The sequence below is a fragment of the Belonocnema kinseyi genome, chromosome 7 (assembly GCF_010883055.1).
Source record: "Belonocnema kinseyi isolate 2016_QV_RU_SX_M_011 chromosome 7, B_treatae_v1, whole genome shotgun sequence".
NCBI lineage: Eukaryota > Metazoa > Arthropoda > Insecta > Hymenoptera > Cynipidae > Belonocnema > Belonocnema kinseyi.
In genome coordinates, this window is record NC_046663.1 from 51923309 (window position 1) to 51944881 (window position 21573).

The 21573-nt window shown below is 32.9% G+C and overlaps 1 protein-coding gene across 7 annotated transcripts in view; it reads right to left on the reverse strand.

The window, feature by feature from the left end:
• Window positions 1–21573, reverse strand: part of LOC117175872 (acetyl-CoA carboxylase) — a 109487-nt gene that overhangs the window by 30043 nt on the left and 57871 nt on the right. For all 7 annotated transcript variants that reach the window (XM_033365676.1, XM_033365679.1, XM_033365674.1 and 4 more), the window contains 2 exons: window positions 19570–20030; window positions 14695–17503 (listed from right to left, as the gene is read on the reverse strand). In XM_033365676.1, coding sequence (XP_033221567.1) covers window positions 14695–17503; window positions 19570–20030 — 3270 coding nt within the window. The remainder of the gene's footprint in view (window positions 1–14694; window positions 17504–19569; window positions 20031–21573) is intronic.

The following is a 21573-nucleotide window of genomic DNA, read 5'->3' on the forward strand; positions in this document are numbered from 1 at the left end:
TGGAGGTTTGAAGAGAAGCTAAAAAGGGGAGAGGGAAGTAAAATTGCACAAGCATGTTTCGGTGAAATTCGGAACAATGAAGCGAGAGGTAATGTGGGAATTCAAAATGGGAGGTAGAAAGGAGAAAAATGAGAAGGGTTTGTAATATTCGAGAAGGGGTTATGGAGTGGCAGGACATAGAGTTAGAGTTATTGGTTAAACAAGGAGAAGAGAGATGGACAAAGATTATAGATTCGAGGTACAATAGATGGTATATGATGGTCAAAGGTTTGACGGAACCAGAATATCTGCAAAAAATAAAAAAGGAAGAAAAATGGAGTAGGGTTGTACGGTTCAGAATGGGAGAAAGAGTGAGTGCATGCAGATATTGGATGAATGAAGAGGAGAATTTATACAGAGTATGTGGATACGAAATGGAGTCATGGGCACATGTATTAGAGAGATGTACAGGAGAGGAAGAGGGACAGTTGAGTGTGGATGAGTGTGTAAGATGGATCTTGGATGGTAGTGGACAGGGAGTGATGTGGATGAAGAAATTGGATGAAGTAAGGGAAAGCAAGGGAGTAGGGCAGAGCCAAACGAGTGATCCTGAAAAGGGACAGTAAAAAACGAAAATTGTTTTCAATATCTTGGAAAATGCATTTTTTTATGGTAAGAGGAAACGGAAGTCCTGGAAGCTCGCTCATTTTAGGAATTAATATCACTACTGTTACTATTGTTTATCCTACGTAATGCGAAAGAGTAGAATATAAGTAGTAGTTAAGTTAGACTAAGGATGGAATTGTAAATATATGTACAGGGAGCGGTGGCCCTCAAATCCGTAAAAGGGAGAGATTAAATACATACATACAACTGAAATATGATTTATAATATTATAATATATGATATGAAATATGATTTTAAACCATAAAGATGAATTCTCAACTAAAATGATCAATCTTTAACTATAATGGCTGAGTTGTTGACCAAAAAGATGCATTTTCAACCAAGAAGATTAATTTCTAAAAAAAAGATGAATTTTCAACGAAAAAAGATTATGTTACAACCTAAAATTGAATAATTAAATTTTCAGTCGAAAAATAAAAGATAAATTTTTAAATAAAATTATGAAATATTCAACTGGAATAATACTTGCATTTTCAATTCAAATAAATAATAATTTTCAACCACAAATAAAGAAACAAATTTTCAACAAAATTGTTAAATTTTCAGCAAAAACTTCTTTTCACCTAAAGAAAAAAAAGTTTTAAATCAAACAGCTCATATTTAAACCAAAGAAATTAATTTCTAATTAAAATTATAAATCTTCAGCCAAAAAATTAATTTTCAACAAAAGAGTTTGACTTCCAACCAAGTAATTTTATTTCCAACTTAAAACATTAATTATAAACTGAAATGACAAATATTTAACTGGAATACTTGAATTTTTAACCGCAATGAAGAATTTTTAGATAAGAAGATTAATAACCAGATGAATTTCCAACTAAAATGATGAATCTTTAACTGGAATAGTTGAATTTTATACCAAAAAGGTGAATTTTCAACCATAAAGATTAATTTTCTACAAAAATGTATATTTTTCACAAAATATACATTTTTAAACAACTAGTTTAATTTCTAAAAAAATATATCCATTTTAAACCAAATAATTGAATTATCATCCAAAAAAGATAACTTTTTAACTAAAAATATATTTTTATTTTAAAAAGTTTATTTTTTACAAAACAAAGATGAAATCGCAACGAACAATGTAAGAACATTTTCTATTTTAATTCAGCAATTTAATAATAATTTAGCAATGTAATATTTTTTCTTTGAAATACTACTTCTATTCTAAAAACTATTTAAAGTACTTTCTTTATCTAAAACATGGAAGAGAAAACTTTCAAATTATGACAAATTCGGACTTAGAACAGAGATTCTTTTACATTCCTTTCTTCTAGTTCCGAATTAAAATTCTTTTGAAAAAATCCCGTTCCATGTAAAAATGCTCTGCTCCAAGTAAAATTATATTTTTTTACGGAAACTCCCTGTCCTAAAATAAAAACGAAAACTATTTTCTAAAATTCCTTGTTCCATATCAAGATGAATTAAGAGTAAGGGAATGAAAAGTGATAAATCCATTCTTTGGAAAAAATTATTGTTTCTGTTCGTATAAGATATTATCAATTCGATTATCAAACTTATGTAGGCAAAAGAAATTTCACAAATCTGTAAATGGTTTTTCTTACAATGGAAAATAATAAAATATTTAGAATAAACTGACATAATCTAAAAATTTTAGATCTACAAACCGTAAATAAGTCCGTAACCTAATAAACATACTCATATGCCCTGCAAATGTAGATAAAATAGAAATCACTTTTCTAAATTAAACAAACTTATTAAAATAATGAAACTTGAATTTTTCTTTGTTCGGAAGCAAATTCCCGATTGTTTAATTAAATTCTTTAATTAAGTTTTCCAGTCAATAAAGTTCCCGATCATTTCCCGCTCAAGTCGCCACCAAGCATATTAAACAAAATTGTCAAATGAAACGCCTTTAAAATTTTACATTTCCAGGGCGTTCAAACAAAACATTTCCTGATCTTGAAATATTCAATTCGAAGTCATTCAATTTCACACGCTAGCAGTTCAAAATTGTCTAACTTATAAACTATCGACATTCATATTTGATCCATTTCAAGCGCACCTAATTTAAAATTGTCCAATTAAAAATGGTTTAATATGAAACGATTTCATTTTGATCATTCCGAAACAAAGTTTTTTTTTCCAAAATTGTAAATCTTATTTGAAATCTTCTAGAAATAGAATTTTAAAAGTTATGCAAGCCATGGAAGTCGGGATTCGGCCGCAAGGATAAATTGTACGCTGAGAAGATCAACAACTTGCGCATTGAGAGAGCTGAACTACCAGCTTCTGAAGCATCCAAAGAACACAGAACAGCCCTTAGGAACGCGAGGATACTTCAGAACGATTATTATGAAGAAGAGGAAGGTGTAAGGAGCTGGTATCGCTGAATGAGTAAGATTATTTTTTTTTTATATTTCATGAAAGAAAACTTTAACTCGATTTTCTCGGAACTATATTTTTTGACACCTTCGTCAAATTTATTTGGAAACTAATTAACCGATTGACTTGAAATTTTGATAGCTCATTCTTCAAGTGTATCTCCATCACGTGAACTACGATCGTGAACAAATATTGTTATTTAACAAAGTTATGAACAATTTAACTTGCAAAAATGAGGTCGAAAAATTCAAAAGTCCGGCATTTTTTTTGTTTTCAACAAAAAATATTCTGAGTGTAGTTCACACGATAGCCAAAATTATACAGATTATAAATCTGTTTTATTTTTTGATTTCAGGTCAACCGTTCCCGAAATATTCGAGCGAAAGCTGGGAAGGAGGACATTTTTGAGACCACGATTTTGTAAAAAAAATACAATAAAAACAATGAAATTTTTTTCATTTGTTCAACCTCTATACTTTACACTGTACAAAAATTTGGAAGGGACACATTATTTTTACTATGAAATAAAATTCTTTGAAAAATAAAATAATAAATACACGGATGACCAGAATCTCCCCTTAGCCTACAATTGCATAACTATTTTTAATATTTTTCGAAATCTAATGATTTATTACTAAAAATACGGATTGGATGACACTTTTTTGAAAATTTGAAATCGCACAATATGGATGTTCCATGATAAACCATTGGCTCACAACGTAAACGTGTACGATCGTCTCATACTTTTGGTGTAGGCGTTACAAATTCTTCGTGGTGAATTTTTCCGAGTATAGAACTGCATTAAAAATGCACCACGAAGAATTTGTAATGCCTACACCAATGACAATCGAAAAATATGAGACGATCCTACGCTGGATCCGGGGAAATTGACATTCGTCACAGTAATAAAGATCGAACGTATTTCGATGACAAAATATAAAGTTTAACAATAATAAGCAATGGATGTTTTAAAGTGAAGCGATTTTTTTGGTTTAATTTTTATAATCATATTCACCTTTATTACAACTTTCTACGATAATCAGAAGCTGAGAACGTGACTCTGATTATGATTATTTATAGCAGAATAAGTTATTGTTTTACCTGAAAGTAGCTGACGCCAATTCTTTGCACAAGACTTACTCTATTCGTGTTTTACTTTTGAACACACCTTCTTTTAAATTGCTAAAGATACACCAGGTGATAGAAAAAATGGGAAAAAGAAGGAACATTGCGAATAACATTTTGATAAAATACTTCGTATTAATCTTGGAGTATACCTGTAATGGAGAACCTTTTGTCTTCTAATAATTTTCGAAAAAATGACTTGTCAAAAAAAAAACGGCTTTTTATTGTTATGGTATTCCTTTAATCGAAGTTTTCTCCAAATGTATCAATTTGATCAAAAAATGATATAACAATGAAAATATGCATCTCTGGGAGTGGGCCAACTTTTGTTTCAAACTTTTTCCTGTCAAATCAATTTCAAGAAATTTCACCTGAATGTCTGGCGACTTCGAAGCCGCCTGGCTACACTTTTGCATCCAGGTAAGTGCCTGGCAATGCGCAAGTGCTATATCTAATGGCAGCCCCTACATGTACACCAATTTTCAACCTTATCCGAGTCACGTTAGTTAACTGTCAAAAATTCGCACCTTTGGCAGGTCGCCACCGGTAAACGCATCCACTCACACCTGCCAGGCACCCATTTTTACGTTCCTCATCATCAGATGAACAACTCGGGTGAAAATTGGCCTTATCCGTATCACGTTGCCATTTACGTTGTGAGCCCACAATCTATGAGGGTCCCCAGCGAGGGCCCAGCTCGGTTGCCCTCACGGATCAACGGTTAAAATTTCTAAGTTCGAAGGGTGCATATTTTTTTGACACTACTAACTTTAAGGTTTCATGAGTTCAGACTTACAAATAATGATTTTGTGTCAAAAATTGAATGACACTTTTCTGAAATTCGAACTCTCACAATATGAGGACCTAGCTCGATTGCACTCACGGATCAACGATTAAAATTTCTAAGTTCAAAAGGTGAATATTTTTTTGACGCCACAAATTTTAAGGTTTCATGATTTCAGACTTACAAACAGCGAATTTCTGACAAAAATTCGATAAACCTTCTTAGAAATTCGAACTCTGATAATATGGATGTTCCATAGAGGCCCCCGCTGGGGGCTCAGCTCGGTTGTCTTCACGGATCAACGATTACAATTTCTAAGTCGGAAGGGTAAATATTTTATATTCTAAAAAATGGACATAAAAAAATACGTTGAAAAATATGGTTCATGCGTTCTAAAATTCCAAAAAACTATAAATACATCTGTATATATTAATCTTAAACCAAAAAGATAAATTTTTAACGAACGAGTTTAAATTTTAACCGAGAAATTTTACTTTCATTTATAAAGATGAATTGTGAAATAAATTATGAATGTTTAACTAGAATACTTGAATTTTCAACCAAAAAGATAATCTTTAAACAATAAAATTAATTTTATAATAAAAAAGAAGATTCTTAAAAAAATAGATGAATTTTTAACGGGATAAATGAATTTTCAACTAAAGAAGACAAATTTTGAACCAAATACTTGAATTTTCAACCAAATAGTTACATTTTCAGTTAAAAAAAAATGTTTTCATCAAGAAAAAAGAAATTTCAATCAAAGTGACGAATTTTTGACTAAAACGATACCTATTGGACAGGAATACTTGAATTTTCAACTAAAATGATGAATATTTAACTGAAATACTTGAATTTCTAACCAAAAATATGAATTTTCAAACAAGATTGATTTTCAAACAAAAAGATTGATTTTCTACCAAAAAGACAATTTTTCAATAAAATAGATACATTTTCATCTTAAAAAACCAATTTTCAACCAAATAGTTGAATTTTTAGATGAAAAATTAATTTTCCGCCAAAGGAAAAAAAAATTTTAGACTAAAGTGAAGGAGTTTCAACTAAAACGATGAATGTTTCACTGAAATATTTGAATTTCCAAACTGCAGTCAATTCAGAGTGAAAAAAATTAATTTCCCACAAAAAAAATGTCAACCACAGTGATGAATTTTCAACTAAAATTATGAATATTTAACTGGAATACTTGAATTTTCAAACAAGAAGAATTTTCCGCCAAAAAAAACGAGTAAATAATAAATTTTCAACTAACGTGATTAATCTTTAACTGGAATACTTGAATTTTCAACTAAAAAGATGAATTAAAAAAAAAGAGATTTATTATCTATCAAAGAAGACGACTTTTCAAAGAACATCATGATTTTTTAGCGTAGCAGTTGGATTTGAACTAAAAAAGAAAAAAAATTTAACCAAGTAGTATTTAAAGCTAATTGAAACCTGCGAGTTTCTTATAATTCTTGACAAATTAACTGCATCTTCAAAAAAAGGGAACAAAATAGATAAAATTCTCAAATGTGGGATTATAGAAGATTTTGAAAAAAAGGAAGGAAAAGGGAGAATAGTGGACTGACTGTAACCACTGCATTGTAGGATTTAAATTTATAAAAAAAAATGTTGAATTTTTAACTCACAGCAATTGAAGTTCGAATTATTGAGGAAGAGAAACTAAACACTGTTTAGATATTGAGACTTTCAATTGGAAACTGTACAAAATTGAGCGATTGAAATGGACTTATTTATAAATTTTCAATCTAAACTTACTGCATTTTGAGTGATTGCAATTTAATTATTTAATGTATCAACCGTAGATGATTCCACTCCCATCATTTTGAATTCTCTTCTCAAAATCATATAAAAGACAAAGCTCATACCAAATATGAAGAGAAGACACACCCAGGTCACAGGATTTTTTAAAACACAGCACATATTAAAATTATTTTGTTCTCTTTTTTATTTATTTATGTATATTTTTTTTATCTGTAAATTGAGACAAATATAAGCTGTAACTACTAAGCGACGACATAGGATGCGCCAGCCTCCTATCACTGATGATACCTGCGTCGCTCTCCTTCTTTTATAAGGGACACCGTTTTGAGACGGGGCACGGGAGTAAGGGGACACTCGATTCTCTTCGAAGTTACTTTGAAGTATTTTCAAATAGAGATTAATAAGAGAAAATGACAAAATATTTGTTTTTCTATAACGCTTATTATGAGGCTTAATTATTGAATTTTAATGTAATAACTGAGTTTTATTAATCTTTTGAAAACAAGGTTTTCATACAATCGAGTCTCTCAATAGGGCTCCTTCTCCTCAACGAATTGAGGAAATTATATTTTTCGTTAAAAGAAATACATATTAGTAAAAACATAGTTTGACAATCAGATTCATCATTGTAATCCGGAGGACATTTTTTTATTCGAAAAACTGAAGGTATATGCGTGGAACTCGCCCCCCCCCCCCCCCCCCCCCCCCCCCCCCCCCCCCAGTTTCCAATTCCGGAGAAAGAAAATCCGTAATTTTTATTTTCGAAATTCAAATATTAACACGTCCCACCAAACACTTCGAAATCTCAATTAATTAACATGGAGAAATTTAGGATTTTCGAAAAATTAAACTCATAGTTCAAGGTTTGCTCTCCCTCCCTACAGCACCCCAAATATTATGCAATAATAAAAAAACCTGTTTACGTATTATTGTTAATTTTCTGTAATTTCTGCCATTTTTAAATATAAATAACTACATATAGAGAATTTAAATATGCAACATGACTGGTGAAACCAGTAAATGTAACTCATTTAAACAAATATTTTTTCCCTAAAAATGTTTAAAAAATCGTACTTTTTTAACGAAATGTAAAAGTTAGTCATTGTTTGAAGTATTAAATTTTTTCAAACATATAATGTCATTATTTAAGCTATTAATTATTGTTTATTTTCAAAATATCTAAAAATTGAGTCAGTGATATCCACTTTTTTCTCAAGTTGGTATCCAATGCTACTTTTCGTTGAATAATTACATAATTTCGATACATTTCTTCTAATTATTACCAAATTTTTATTTTTTTAAACAGTTTTTATTTGCTCAAGCAGTATTCTTTTGAAAACTTTTAAAAAATAATATAAAATGGGACACATACAATTATTTTTCTGCCTTTATAGTGTATAGAAAGAATATACTATTTTTTAATTTTTAAACAAACATAATTTTTTTAAACAAAAATTAAATGGCTGACGTCCAAAACGGGATAACCTTCAACATTTTCGCAGTGCACTTTATCACTTTTTTAAATATAGCCCTTGAAAGAAATCCAAAATTCATTTCAGTTTTTAAAATAATATATCATGAAACTAGCGACTGTGGTACCCCGGGTATACCTAGCGGCCAAAAGGGGATAACCTCTCATTAACTCTTATGGAAGCTCTGGATTTTTTATACTATTCCGAGGTTCTAAAAGTAAAAAGAGCACCTGGTTGCCATGCGGCTGTTTTAGACTGTAACCGCTCAATTTCTCAGTTTTTACATATATTCATTAGCTATTTTTTGTTCCTTGCAAGGAAGTTGGTTATTCAGCACAGTTTTCTAAACATTTTGGTAAAATGGTTACTCTTTTACCGTTAAAATTGGCTGGGAAAAATGCGATCGCGTGAAAATCACCCCGACCCGCATCAAAGCGATGAGAAGTACGAGAAACCGAAAGGCAAACGCGTGCGTGCTAAAGACAAACCCGAATCCATGATATATTTTATCACTCTGTTTTTGTATTTTGTTATAAAAAAGTTGTAATATCGCGTGATAGTTTAAAAAAAAAATTTCTTAATTTGATTGGTTCACATATCTTTAGAAAATAAAAATTAACATTAATTCCCAATACTTTTCATTTATATTCTTCTATTTTGAAAGTTAATCACAGATCCACAAATTGATTTCAACTGGCCTTTACTTTTTTCATGATTCAAAGATTTCTAATACTCACTTTTGCATTTTGTATATATTGAAATGACGAAATTCTTAAACTGAAAATATAAATATCTTATATTTCAACAATGAAATTCCATGGTAATATTATACTACTTCTCGTTTAAAATTACACGATTTTCCCATTACAAAAAACGACTTCAACAATTGTAATTAAATTTGGTGTTTGTTTATGTACGAGTTTCTAATGTGAAATGATTCTAACGATAAATCGAATAAGTTATTATTAAATTAATGCGAAAGTAAAGGACGCTCGATATGTGGGTTATCCCTTTTAGGCCGCCAGGTACCCCTGGGGTTACCCCACCGAGCTACGAAAATGTTTATAAAATCCACAGTTTTGTAAATAATGAACTCAAATTTCTAGACAGTGCGTATAGCACTGTCACACTTAACATAAAATTGATTGTTTTTGTTTCAAGTATAAAAATGGCAAAATGCGAACGCTTTTCCTGCCTTCTGTATAAAAACAAAACTGCGGGTTACCCCTTTTGAACGTCAGCCACTCACAAACATATTTGAAAAATCGTATTTTATGAACTAAGCATAATATTGAATGAATGATTTTGAGGAGTATTAAGTTCTGCTAAAAGCTTTATATTATTTTTAATACAATTAATTATAGTTGTTTAACAATGACGTTAAACAATGGTTTAACGTTCTGCAGAAACAGTGTCGTTCTTGCGCCGAACTGAGCTGAACTCAGCCAAAATGTTCGAAAATTTTAAGTTCGTGCCAAAAGACATCCCGGTCATTTCCCAAGTTGTCAAACAAATGCACCGGAATTACCGCATAACCCGGAATGGCCGGAACACCAATCACAGAGCACCTTCGATAAGACGAAAAAGTGCCTTCTTGCCAATGGCCATTTTATAAAAAAAATATATTGCAAAAAAAAAACGTAAAATGTGGATCTTTTCGAAAGACTAATAACTTTTTATTATTTTTTTTTAACAATTTTTAATTGGTCTATATATTTGTTTAATTTCTAGATTCGATTCGTGTGTTTTAAGAATAATAAATCATTTTTATTAAGTCAGAGAAAATTTTCGAAAACATGTGGACGTGTGAAAAATGTCGATAGTATGTCATTTTTAAAATAAACTAAACACTATAGTTGCTTGTTTAAAATTAAGTAGAGAGCAACCGTTCGACCAGGGATGATTTTAATTTATTATCTATAATGATTTTTTGGAGTTATAGTTGAAATAGTAGTGGAAAAATGTGCTTCAAGTGACCTATCAAAATGTGTCATTATCGTAAACTTTGATCATTTATTATAAGCAAAATACACTACCGAAAATTGTAAAAATTGTTTAGAAATAAGGGTAGGTACCAATATTTTTTAGGGTGTTCAGTAAAACTGCTCATAAAAACTTTTAATTTAAACCTATTTATCCGCGCGAATAAATTATTTAAACTTTTATATGTCACTCAAAAAAACTTCGTGTATGTATTTTGCGTTGTTTTCTTTTAATCATCCTGTGAAATTTTATCTCGATCGACCGATTTTGACAGAATTAATCAAAGTAGACACAGCAAACTGAAGGAAGCAGACAACGTACTCAAACAAAAAGTTCTCGAGTCGAAGTTTTGCGCAGATGAAATTTACTATAGTGCGTGTCACATTTGTTGTGACTGTTTTTTGTTTTCAAAAGTGTTTACCAGTTGAGGTTATAAAAAATAATAAATTATTAACATAATGAGCAGTGTTGATGAATTAAGGGAACATGATAGAAGTATCAATTTTACGTACAGCCTTATAGATTTTTTTTTGCGTTTTTTATATGAAAAGTTTTATTTGAGGCTTTACGATTATGTATAACGCATACACCGGCTCATATATTTAACAATGTTTCATTTACGAAAATTGAATAATTTATATTATTTGTCTGGATGTAAAAGAGGAAGGGAGAGTAAAAAAATAATTTTTGTCATTTTTAATTATATTTTGTATAGTTCCACATTAAATTATTTGCAATAGATATTCGTAACATGCTTATACAATTAACAATTTTGATTCAAAATTTATAATAATTTTGCAGATATACTCAGCATTTATTGTATTTTAAATACTCGTATACTTAATTTCGCGCCAATAAGCGTTTCGTTCATTTCCAAAGTTGTCAAGCTCATGCACCGGAATGACCGTAACGCGGAATGACCGGAACACCAATCACAGACCATGTTTGACAAGAAGAAACTTTTTCGCCTTGTGGAAGGTGCTATGCGATTTGTGTTCCGGTCATTCTGCATTACGGTCATTCCAGTGCTCCGGTTAATTGTATAAGCATGTTACGAATATTTATTGCAAATAATTTAATGTGGAACTATACAAAATATAATTAAAAATGAAAAAAATAATTTTTTTATGCTACCTTCCTCTTTTACATCCAGACAAATAATATAAATTATTCAATTTTCGCAAATCAAACATTGTTAAATATATGAGCCGGTGCATGCGTTATACATAATCTTAAAGCCCCAAATAAATCTTTTCAATTTTGAAAATTCTATAAGTCTGAGAATTTTCTTTTTATTATAAAAGTCATTAGGATAAATTGTTTGTCCTTTTTAATACTATAAATATCCGTACATATATTTTTCAAATTCAGAAAAAAGTGGTATCAAAAATTTTCAAAGTGTGCTCACTTTTTGAATTTTTATCAAAAATGGCTGGTTGACGAACTCGGCTTTTCTTTTAGGACCTAAAAGGAGTGTGCCAAAGATGGATTTGATCCGTTTATTTTTTCGAGAGTTTCGTGTTTACGGAAGGACGGCTGGACGGCCGGACAGACAGACAGACGCCATCGTACAAACTTAATTTTCGGATTCAGGGGGTTTTGAAACGTGTAGATCCGTTGAAAAACTGTGGTGTCAAATTTCGAACAATTATAATACTTTCTCAATCATAAATGATGAGAATGTAAAAAATTAAGTAGATATTGAAGTTAGCTTTTCAATAGTATATCAACTTCTTGATATCTTCATCCACTGAGATTTTGTGGTTAAAAAACCAAGCATGGCTCAAACCACCCGACACTCGCTTACTAAAACTTTATCATATATGTGCTTCTCGAATAAATGCTGTAAATTCTAAAAGTTTTTATCTTAATATTTATATTATTTTCTATTTTAATATACGTGTAAAGTTACTTTGACTATGCCCCCCCCCCCCAACCCGTTTCCAAATGTAGTTTTTGTGAGATCCCCCGCTCCCTAAAGTGGTGACGTAGTTTATGGACGATCCATTATTGATACAAAGCTTTTTTTTATTCCAATAGATGAATAATAGTAAACAATCTAAAAAAGTCGCAGTATTATTAGTATTATCCGACACCCAGCTACTAGTTCGTGACTTGTTACAATTTATATACTTCAACCTTTGCACGAATGAAAAACTAAAATGTCTTCGAATAATTGCGTTTTTTCAAAAAAAGAATAGAAAGCATAGATTACTATACTTTCTACCATCAATAATGGAAATCGATATATTGTGTCTCAGTTGTCCTTGCCTTCCAAGCTGGGTATACACTAACGATGTCTAAGAGGCTGCTCATCCTTCGTGGTATAATCAATGATAATTTCGTTAGGGCGGAAAATGTTGAGGCCACATGGACTATGTCAATACATTTTTAGATTTTGTATCAGAGTTATTATTCCTGCATAATGCAATTTTTATTACTCGTGCATAATGAAATTTTCCGTTCATAAAGAGTACTTCCAAGATCCTAAACGAATCTTAAGCATTACCCATCTTTCGAGATTGAAAAGTGTATGTTAAAAGATTAATCAAGTAGAATATTCCTTTCCTTGGTGATTTTTAGGGTTTCGTAGTGTACGTCAGAAGCCCTTTTAATGGCGATTATGAGGGTTTCATTTTGGTCCGATTTTCCTCGAGGATGTCTCAAATCGAAGCTCTTACAATTTCGAATTACGTTCAAGAATAAAATTTGATAATATCTACTGGAAGCTTTTTATTTAGCCTCATTTTCCTAGAGGATGACTCAAATTGAAGCTCTTAACATGTACAATTTCGGTAAAAAAAAAAAGAATTTGCCAATGTAATACTCTTATTTTGTTCAACTGTTAAATAATATGAAAATGAGTACATTTTCTCTTTCATGGTTTAGAATGACTTAATGACAATGAGAAAAAAATAATTTGTTAAAAAACTTCTGCAACTCAATCTTTGAAACGAAACAGTTGAATACTCAAGCAAAAAAGAAGAATTTGTAACGACAAAAGTAGAATTTAAAGCAAAAGCTATATCTTTTTAACAAAATAGTTTGATTTCCAATTAAACCCCGTTGCATTTTTATCAAAGAAAGATAAAATTGTAGTCCTCTTTTCAACACCAGAATATTAAATTTAAAGAAAAAGTAAGTTTTATACGAAATAGTTCAATTTTTAACGAGATCTTTGACAATTTATTAATCTCTAACCAAAAAAGTTACTAATAATTGCAAAACAATGGAAAAGATTCAAATAACTTCGAAAACAAAATTTAATCGAAAAAATCCAATTACTTGAGTAAAATTGAAGTGAATTTATTGCAATTTAAGGGAAACTAGACGAATTCGATGAAATTCATAAAAAATTAAACTGAATTTTAAAAACAATCAAGTGAATTTAAAATAATTCAAAAACATAAAACAGTTCTCTGAATTGAGTAACTTTAAAATGAGCTTAAAAGAATTAAAGAAATGTTCAAAGAAATTGAAGAAATGTCTAAGAATTTAAGGTGAGGTTTATTTGTTCCAGATGAATGGAACTAAAACTTCAAAAAAATACATTTTATGGAGTAGAATTGAGTGAATTACGAAGAATTCAAAACAATTTAAAAGTATTCAGGATTCTTGTAAATAAATTCTTTGAAATCCATAAAAATAATATAAAATCCCATGAAATCACATGAAAATGGATGATACTTTCTGAAATACTAAAAAAGTTATTAAAATACCTTGAGAACTCTTAAAAACCTCACAAACTCATTAAAATCCACGGAAATCTGATGAAAATCCCTTAGATTCTTTTAAAATACCCTATAACCTTACAGGTCCTGTAAAATCCTTTAATATTTTCCGAAATTGTAGGAAATTCTTTAAAACCGCGTGCAATTTTTTTTAATCCCTTGAAATTATATAAATCCATGGAAATCCCTTGAGATCTTTAAAGATACCCTAAAATTACTACAATCAATAAAAAATTACTTATAATCTTTCAAAATAACCTAAAATATTTCAAATACTTTGAAATTCTACGAAATACCTCACTTCTTGTGAATAAATTCTTTGAAGTCCACAAAAATATTATAAAATCCCGTGAAATTCTATGATGATATTTCCTGTGATCCTGAAAGATTGGTTAAAATGAATGAAGTTTTGAAATAGCTTAAAATCATTCAAATCTTCGGAAATCTGATAAAATCCTGTGAAATTTTTTTAAATATCACACAACTTTTTATGTCCTCTAAAATCGTTCCATATACCCCGAATGTCTAGAAAAATTTCTATCCTAAAATATTTCAAATGCTTTAAAATCCCTCCAAATGAATTAAATTAATAAAAATGTATTTATTGAAATAATGTGGCAGCCTTGATTGTTTTTCACAGTTGCTTTTTATAGAAATTCCCTGGTTTTTATTTAAACCCTGTCTCTTGGAAGCTGTAATCTTATTATAAATGTTTAAAGTTACATTATGGGCTACAAATATGGTACCAGAGAGACCAAATCTTAAAAATAGGGTACAATAATAGGGTATGATATAAACTCACCATTTGGCCTCTCTTCCATGAATTCTTTCCAAGACCTCTCAACTTGCTGTCTGAACATATCCGGCAGATCATAAACATAAGTGGTACCAGCACTCTGAGCTTGAAACCTTTTCGCCTGAAGATAATCTTTCGTCAAATATGGTGTGGAAATCGGCAATCCGTGCATAGGTCCAGGCCTGGAGTTTGAATGATTCGTCGACGCAGCATACGACTCAAATCGGATAATACCAGTCTTCAGATCAATGGCTTCCGTATAAAGATGCAAATCAATACTATATCCACTATCATTAGAGATGCAAAGTCTGACATTTGAAGTGGGTTTCCCAGGAGCTGGCCGGATTGTCATTTTAATTTCAGCCTGCCTCACTCTCAATTTCCACAATCTCGGACCATACCGCAGAACCATACTCGTAACACTTTCTTCTATTCTTGACGGATCCATGATCACCGTTGGAACAAAATTCAAAAATATATGATTGCAATCCGTCCTCTTAGCGAGTGGATGCGAAAACGCAACTTCCAACTCGTCCATGGCTTCGAGCAAAACTCGCTCTCCTTCATTATGCAGATAATCAAAACTCGCCTCCTTCGTTATCAAATCCGAGTGTCTGATAATTGACCGAATGAAAAATCGGTAGTCCGTAACCTGCTGTCCTTTCGCGACCTTCGCTTGACCGAGATACAAATGCATTTTCTGGTTAGAAGTCGGTAAAGCTTCGAGATCATAAGTCCTCATTCTATTCAGTTCAATATGAAAAGCACAACCAGGTTCCAGATGTCTATAAATTCGGTCCTCGATGAATCCATCCCTCTGGCGGAAGGTGAAGAACTTGGGAAACTGTCTTTTCTTCAAAGCCAAAAAGGTCACTCTCCTAACTCCTCTCGAAACAAGTTCGTCCTTACTCGAAGCACACCAATCTCCAAAGACTCTCGCCATCGTGGCATCGTCCTGATTGCCTTTATCGACTACAGCAATGCTCAAAATATGAACTGGCTCCGTTGGTCTTTCACCAGTTTCATTCGGAACCGCTCCCTCCACTGCCGTGCTCAAGGACACGTTTATGGACGTGCTGTGTCTCGATTCACTTCCACCAGCCGCATCCACAGCTTCCAGGACCCTCGCAGACACCGAATTCGGTGAGGACAAATCCTCCAAGAGATCCAAGACCTCGTCAGCGTACTGACTGAATTGATCTAGATCTTGAAACGCTGCCATCGCACCAGTCCTGTGATTCACTAATGACTGATTCTGACGATTTGGGTGATTGTTCGGCAGCAAAAACTGGAAATGCACCAGAGGAATCTCCCCGGAAAGTTCCAGATGCTGGAGACAAGTCAACTCGTAGCTGATATAAGCTCTGCGGACATAAACCTCCAGAGCAGCGTTGCAGACAGCTCGATTCGTATGGTAGAAGAAGTCATGTAAAATATCGAAAATACAGGTTTCCGAGAGAATGAGCTTTTGCAGATTCTCGGGATGGAAGTCGTGGCCGTACATATCAACCGCGGAGAGGAAAATTGACTCCATCTGGTTGTGCCGGAGCTCGTAAGCGGGTTGATGGGCTGCTATCAAGACCTGTCTTGCTCTCAGAGCAACTCGACTGTGTTCGGTGCGATTCAGACTCGTTAATTCGGTCAGAGTATTGGCTAGCTCGTCTGTTAAGCCGGGCTCGTTTGCCCAAAGATGATCAATAAGCATCGTGACGAGAATGTTTTTCTTTGTGACCTGGCTGTGGCTGAAGATGGTCGAAGTAACCATAGTCATGTCGTCCTTAAACTGTCCAATCAAGGCAGAAACACACTTGTCATAGTGTCCCTGCTGGAATTGACTCTCGACAGTGTAATACTGCCTCAAGAGTTCGTGAACTGCAGTTTTCATGCGACCTCTGATGCCGTTCCGATACCTCTGGACCAGCTGGACTATCGCCTGGGTTGTCAGGAAGAAGCCATCGCGTTCCGAACGTTTCGACAGCGTGGCTGCATGACCATCAATCACAGCCGCGATCTGTTGACTCGGAAACTGAGCGAGAACCGAGGTGATGTTTCTTTCGTACAGAGTCATCAACTTCCTGATCTTTTTCTCCACGGAGATGGGAATCCTTCCTGAAATCGTGGCGATCACTTCCTGAAGCTCGAGTAATGGGAGACTTGGATCTCTCAAGGAATTCATGAACTTCTCAATCAGTTCTCGAAGTCGTGGAAGATGATATGGATCCGGAAGGCAGTAGCCGGCGAGAGTGTTTTCCAAGGCCGCGCGGTATTTCGAGTGGAGATGGTTGAGTTTTTCAGGAACGGCGGGAATCACTGGGGTTGGAAACTGTCCGGTGTAGTCTTGAGCTTTCGTTACAAGGGTTGGGTCGTCGAGTTCTAAGTGAGCGATAAGAGTTCCGGCTTCCAGGACTGCTCCAGGACGTTTCACGTAAAAAACACTTCCAGCTTCGCCGGCAGTTACAGTCATGACCATTTTCATGACCTCGATTTCTGCGTAGGCTTGACCGCCTTCGACGTGTCCGCCGTCTTCTATGAGGAAGCTGATGAGCTTTCCGGCTGATGGCGAACGCAGGAGAGAAGGGTCGTTGTCTTTGTCGAAGATGCAGGTCTGATTGCCTATCACTATTCGATAGCGGTCAACTTCTTCCCGCATGTAAGTCGTGAAACTGCCACCATCCAGGGACAGAAGCAAACCACCGTCTGATAACCGATGGACATCCACTTCTTTGTACGAGTTGTTCATCACGAGGAAATAAGTGTTTGGACCAGATTTCGTTGTCTGGACTTTATACTTCAAGCCATCGTTGATCAACTCCACCTGAAAAGATAGAGAATGATTTTACATAAGTTTCTAGATTCTAAACCTATACATGGTGTCTACTGAAAGCCTGGAAAAAAAGTCCCTGACAATTGCAGGTGTGTCAAGTTTTTTTTACAGGCACAATTTTTCATTGAAATACTTTACATTTTGTAAAACAAACGACTTGGAACATGTATACTAGGATGGTCCAAAATCATACTTGTTGAATTTTTTTGTTTTAGAGGGTACGCCCCCCCCCCCCATTTTGTGAGGTTGCCGGAAAAAATGTCCCTCCAAGTTTGAGCCAAATCGGTTAATATTAAGACGTGCCGCAAAAGGCCCTGAAAATCCCATAAGATTAACATGGGAAAATTTTGGTTTTCGGAAAAATGGGATTCAGGTTTCTGGATTTAAACTTAGCTTGCGGGAGATGTTAAGAATTTTTTGTTGAGTTTCTAATCAATCATTTTCATTAAATATCTTAAAATTTTGATGCCCCCCACCCCCTTTTGTGGAGCCCCAAAAATGCCCAAAAAACTTAAATTGACATTTTTGCCCAAAATTGACACATAAATACTTTGTGTTTTCCTTTTTTTCCATAAATTATTTTTGCTTGTCAAGTGGAATGTTGTTAAGTCTTTGTCAACTAATTAACAATTGTTTAAACAATTTATTTTTGTTTAGATTATTTATTTGCTCTCACTCATTGAAAGGTACATTTTTTATGTTTGATTGGACAATTGGACATTTTTAGGAATAATGATCTTTATTTCATACATTTCGTGTTTTTTTAAACAATTCATTATTATTTAATTGTAACTTTTTCTTAAAAAGAGGTATAAAACTCTAATTAAAAAAAAATTAGTTAGCTTTTCTGCCTATTATTAAATACGTACGTCATTTAGATACTAGTACCTTGTTTTGTAATAAATTCTTATTTGTTTAAATAAATTTTGTTTGTTTAAACTCTTCTTTTCAAAAGTAAATTTCGGAATTTTCTGTTTTTTGCAATTATTGTCGTAATTTGTCATTGTGAGAGCAAAATTTTTTATTTCAATTTCCAGTGACGTTAAAAAAATACAGAAAACTTACTTTGAGCTTTCAGAGGACAAACGAGTGTGTCTACGAGGGTGATTTAAAGGAAAAAATGAGCAAACTAATTTCAGAACGACAAAATTGAATGTAATTTTTATAGAATTAAGTCTTAATAAAAAAAATAAACTTTTCATGACCAATGTAAAACATTATATGAACAAATTTTAGTTATTTAAAACATTTGTTTGACGTTTAAATATTTAACATCAGCGATATACTCAATTGAATTTAGAAAAAAATCAGATTTTTGAATCACAATTTTCAATAAAATGTTACATTAATGTTTAATGAATTTATTAAACAATACGATAATGGTTTAGATGAAAAAATTGACTCTTTGCAATGACAAATTATCATGATAATTCCAGAAAAACAGAAATTTCAAACATTAAAAAAAATTGTTTAAACAAATTAGCATTTATTACAAAATAAATATATAATATAAAATGACATATATAATGTCATTTTATAATGATATATATAAATGACGTCATCTCATAATGATATATATAAATGACGTAGATATTTAATAAAAAGCAGCAAAGCTAACTAAATTTTTTTTAAAACTAGAGTTTTAAACCTCTGTTTAAGAAAAAGTTACAAAGTTAGCAAAAACACTTGAATTCAACCGAACAAAGAATTTTAAACAAAATATTCAAATGTTCAGTTAAAAAAATTCATTTCAAACGAAACAAAAACAAAAAAAAATTATTTTTCGACAAAATAGATCAATACAGTAATATAAAGCTACGTGTACAAATGAAGAATCACAGTTATTAAATTTTATATTGCCATTAAAAAAAAATGAAGCATGTTCTCGAAAAAAATCCCAGACTTAACAAAAATTCCCTGGCATTTCCACGTTTTTCCGGGAACATAAAAATTCCTTGAAAATTTGAGGTTTTCCAGGGTTTTCAGGACGGGCAGACACCCTGGTCTTAAATAAGTTCCTAGATTCTTAACTGAGAGGATGAGAATTTATGACTTACATCAACAACGTTGTTCAAATCATTGCTCGCTTGAATCTGTCCTTTTTCTAGCGCAGTTTGAAACCCAGAGAAAGCAGCAGTGATAGTTCGATCAGCAATATGAAGAGCACCGCACGTGACAGCGAGTAAAACATCGGGTTTGTCGCTTCTCACTCGCTCAGAAATCAGTAAATCAAGCCAAGCAGTGTCTATACAATTCGATTGAAACGAGTCCGTTTCCAGAAGAGTAATCAAATATTCGACAGTCGTCCTAAAGTCGCCCCTGATACTCAATTCCTTCAAAGCCACAACTAGGTTTTCTCTAGCTTGCTGTCGATCTTCTCCCCATGAGAAACAGTGACCAAATTGTGAATCTGCAAACTCATGGAGACCACCCGATGCTCCCACCGAAAAATATCCCCATACGTTCTTCGAAGACCGGAAATTCAATTCTTGAACTGTTCCGGAACTTGGTTTGAAACCTGGAATAAAAAAAAATAAGTTTGAAGGTTTTCAAAATGACAGACCTTATAGTCCCTATGGGATTAAAAAGGGGACCAAAAGCAACTTTTTGACACGTTCATAAGGTACTTTTTTCACACTCAAAGAGTAACAAATTGAGGATAAATTTAAAACACTTCAAAACCATTCAAGGCAAATTCAAGAGTATTCAAGTAAATTGGAAAAAAAATTTTAATAAAAAAAAAACATTGATTTCCGTAAAAATGGAACGAATTTAGAAGAATTTAAGGTAAACGAGAAGAATTCAAAGAAATTCATAACATTCCAGGCGAATTAAAAAAAATCAAATTAATAACAATATTTTAAAAATACTAGAAGTTCATACGCGAGCTTCGCGCGCGATCCACTGATTTACTTGCAATTATTTTATTTGTAAATGAAGTTTAATATGATACCGCGATATTCATTTTTGCCTTAATAAATTATTGCCGAATAAATTATTGCGCAACACTAAACATTTTTATGCTAGTTTGGAAAAAACATCTAAAATTTTGGTGCGTACAAATTTTTATAGAAATACATGGTTAATAATCTCGACTCGAGAAGAGTCCAAATGTCAAGCCATTTCGAGTGCCCCTAGCACTTGGATGGGTGCCCATCTGCGACGTACGACCGGGTTGTGTACTCGAATTTTAAAAACCCGGCTAAACTCGGGAGGTGGTTTTCTGCAGTTTTTATCACATCTAGCCAAATGTTTAGGCTACTGAGAGTAATTCGAATAATTTCGTTTGTAGCCCCATTTTCATCAAATTGTACTAAAATTCATACAGACTATTATGAAATTACTGGAAGAAGTTATTATTATTATCACACCATTAAGCCATTTCCCTTTCGGGGTAGGCGTGACTCACTCGGCAGGGGAAAAGAGTAGTGTGTGGAAGGGATAGAGATTTTTCAGATTGATCCAGAATTCTCGTGCATTTAAATAAATAACACGTTCATTCCGCAACACTGCTTCAACCCAGGTTGCTGATCAATCTCTCTAGCAATCACCCCAAGCGAAGAACCTCACGAAGTCGTTATGTAAGATTCCCTACTTGGGTCCATTAATAGCCAAAGTCTTTCTTTCAGGCGTCAGTCACTCTCGTGACACTCTTTTTATTAACTATTTGCCGCCATACTTTCCTGTCCTGGCATACTTCTCTAGCTTCTTTTATGTCCACGCAGTTTTTCATGCAGGCTCTCGTATTTCTGTGACTTCTTATGTCTCTTCTAAGTAGGGTCTCATTCACACATTCTAACCATTCTTTTCGCGGTCTACCTCTGGGCACGCTGCTCTTCATTCTTGCATCTAGTTTATTCAACATTCTTTGTAGGTCTTCGATAGACTCTGCCATAACAGCCTTATCATCTGCGAACGCTAACCCTCGTACCCTTACTGTTTCGAGATCCACACCCTCATCGTCGAAGAGAGCCATTCTTAAGCACTTGTCCATAAATAATATAAATAACCATGAAGACATAACGCATCCTTGTCTAACTCCTTGAATAATATCGAAACAG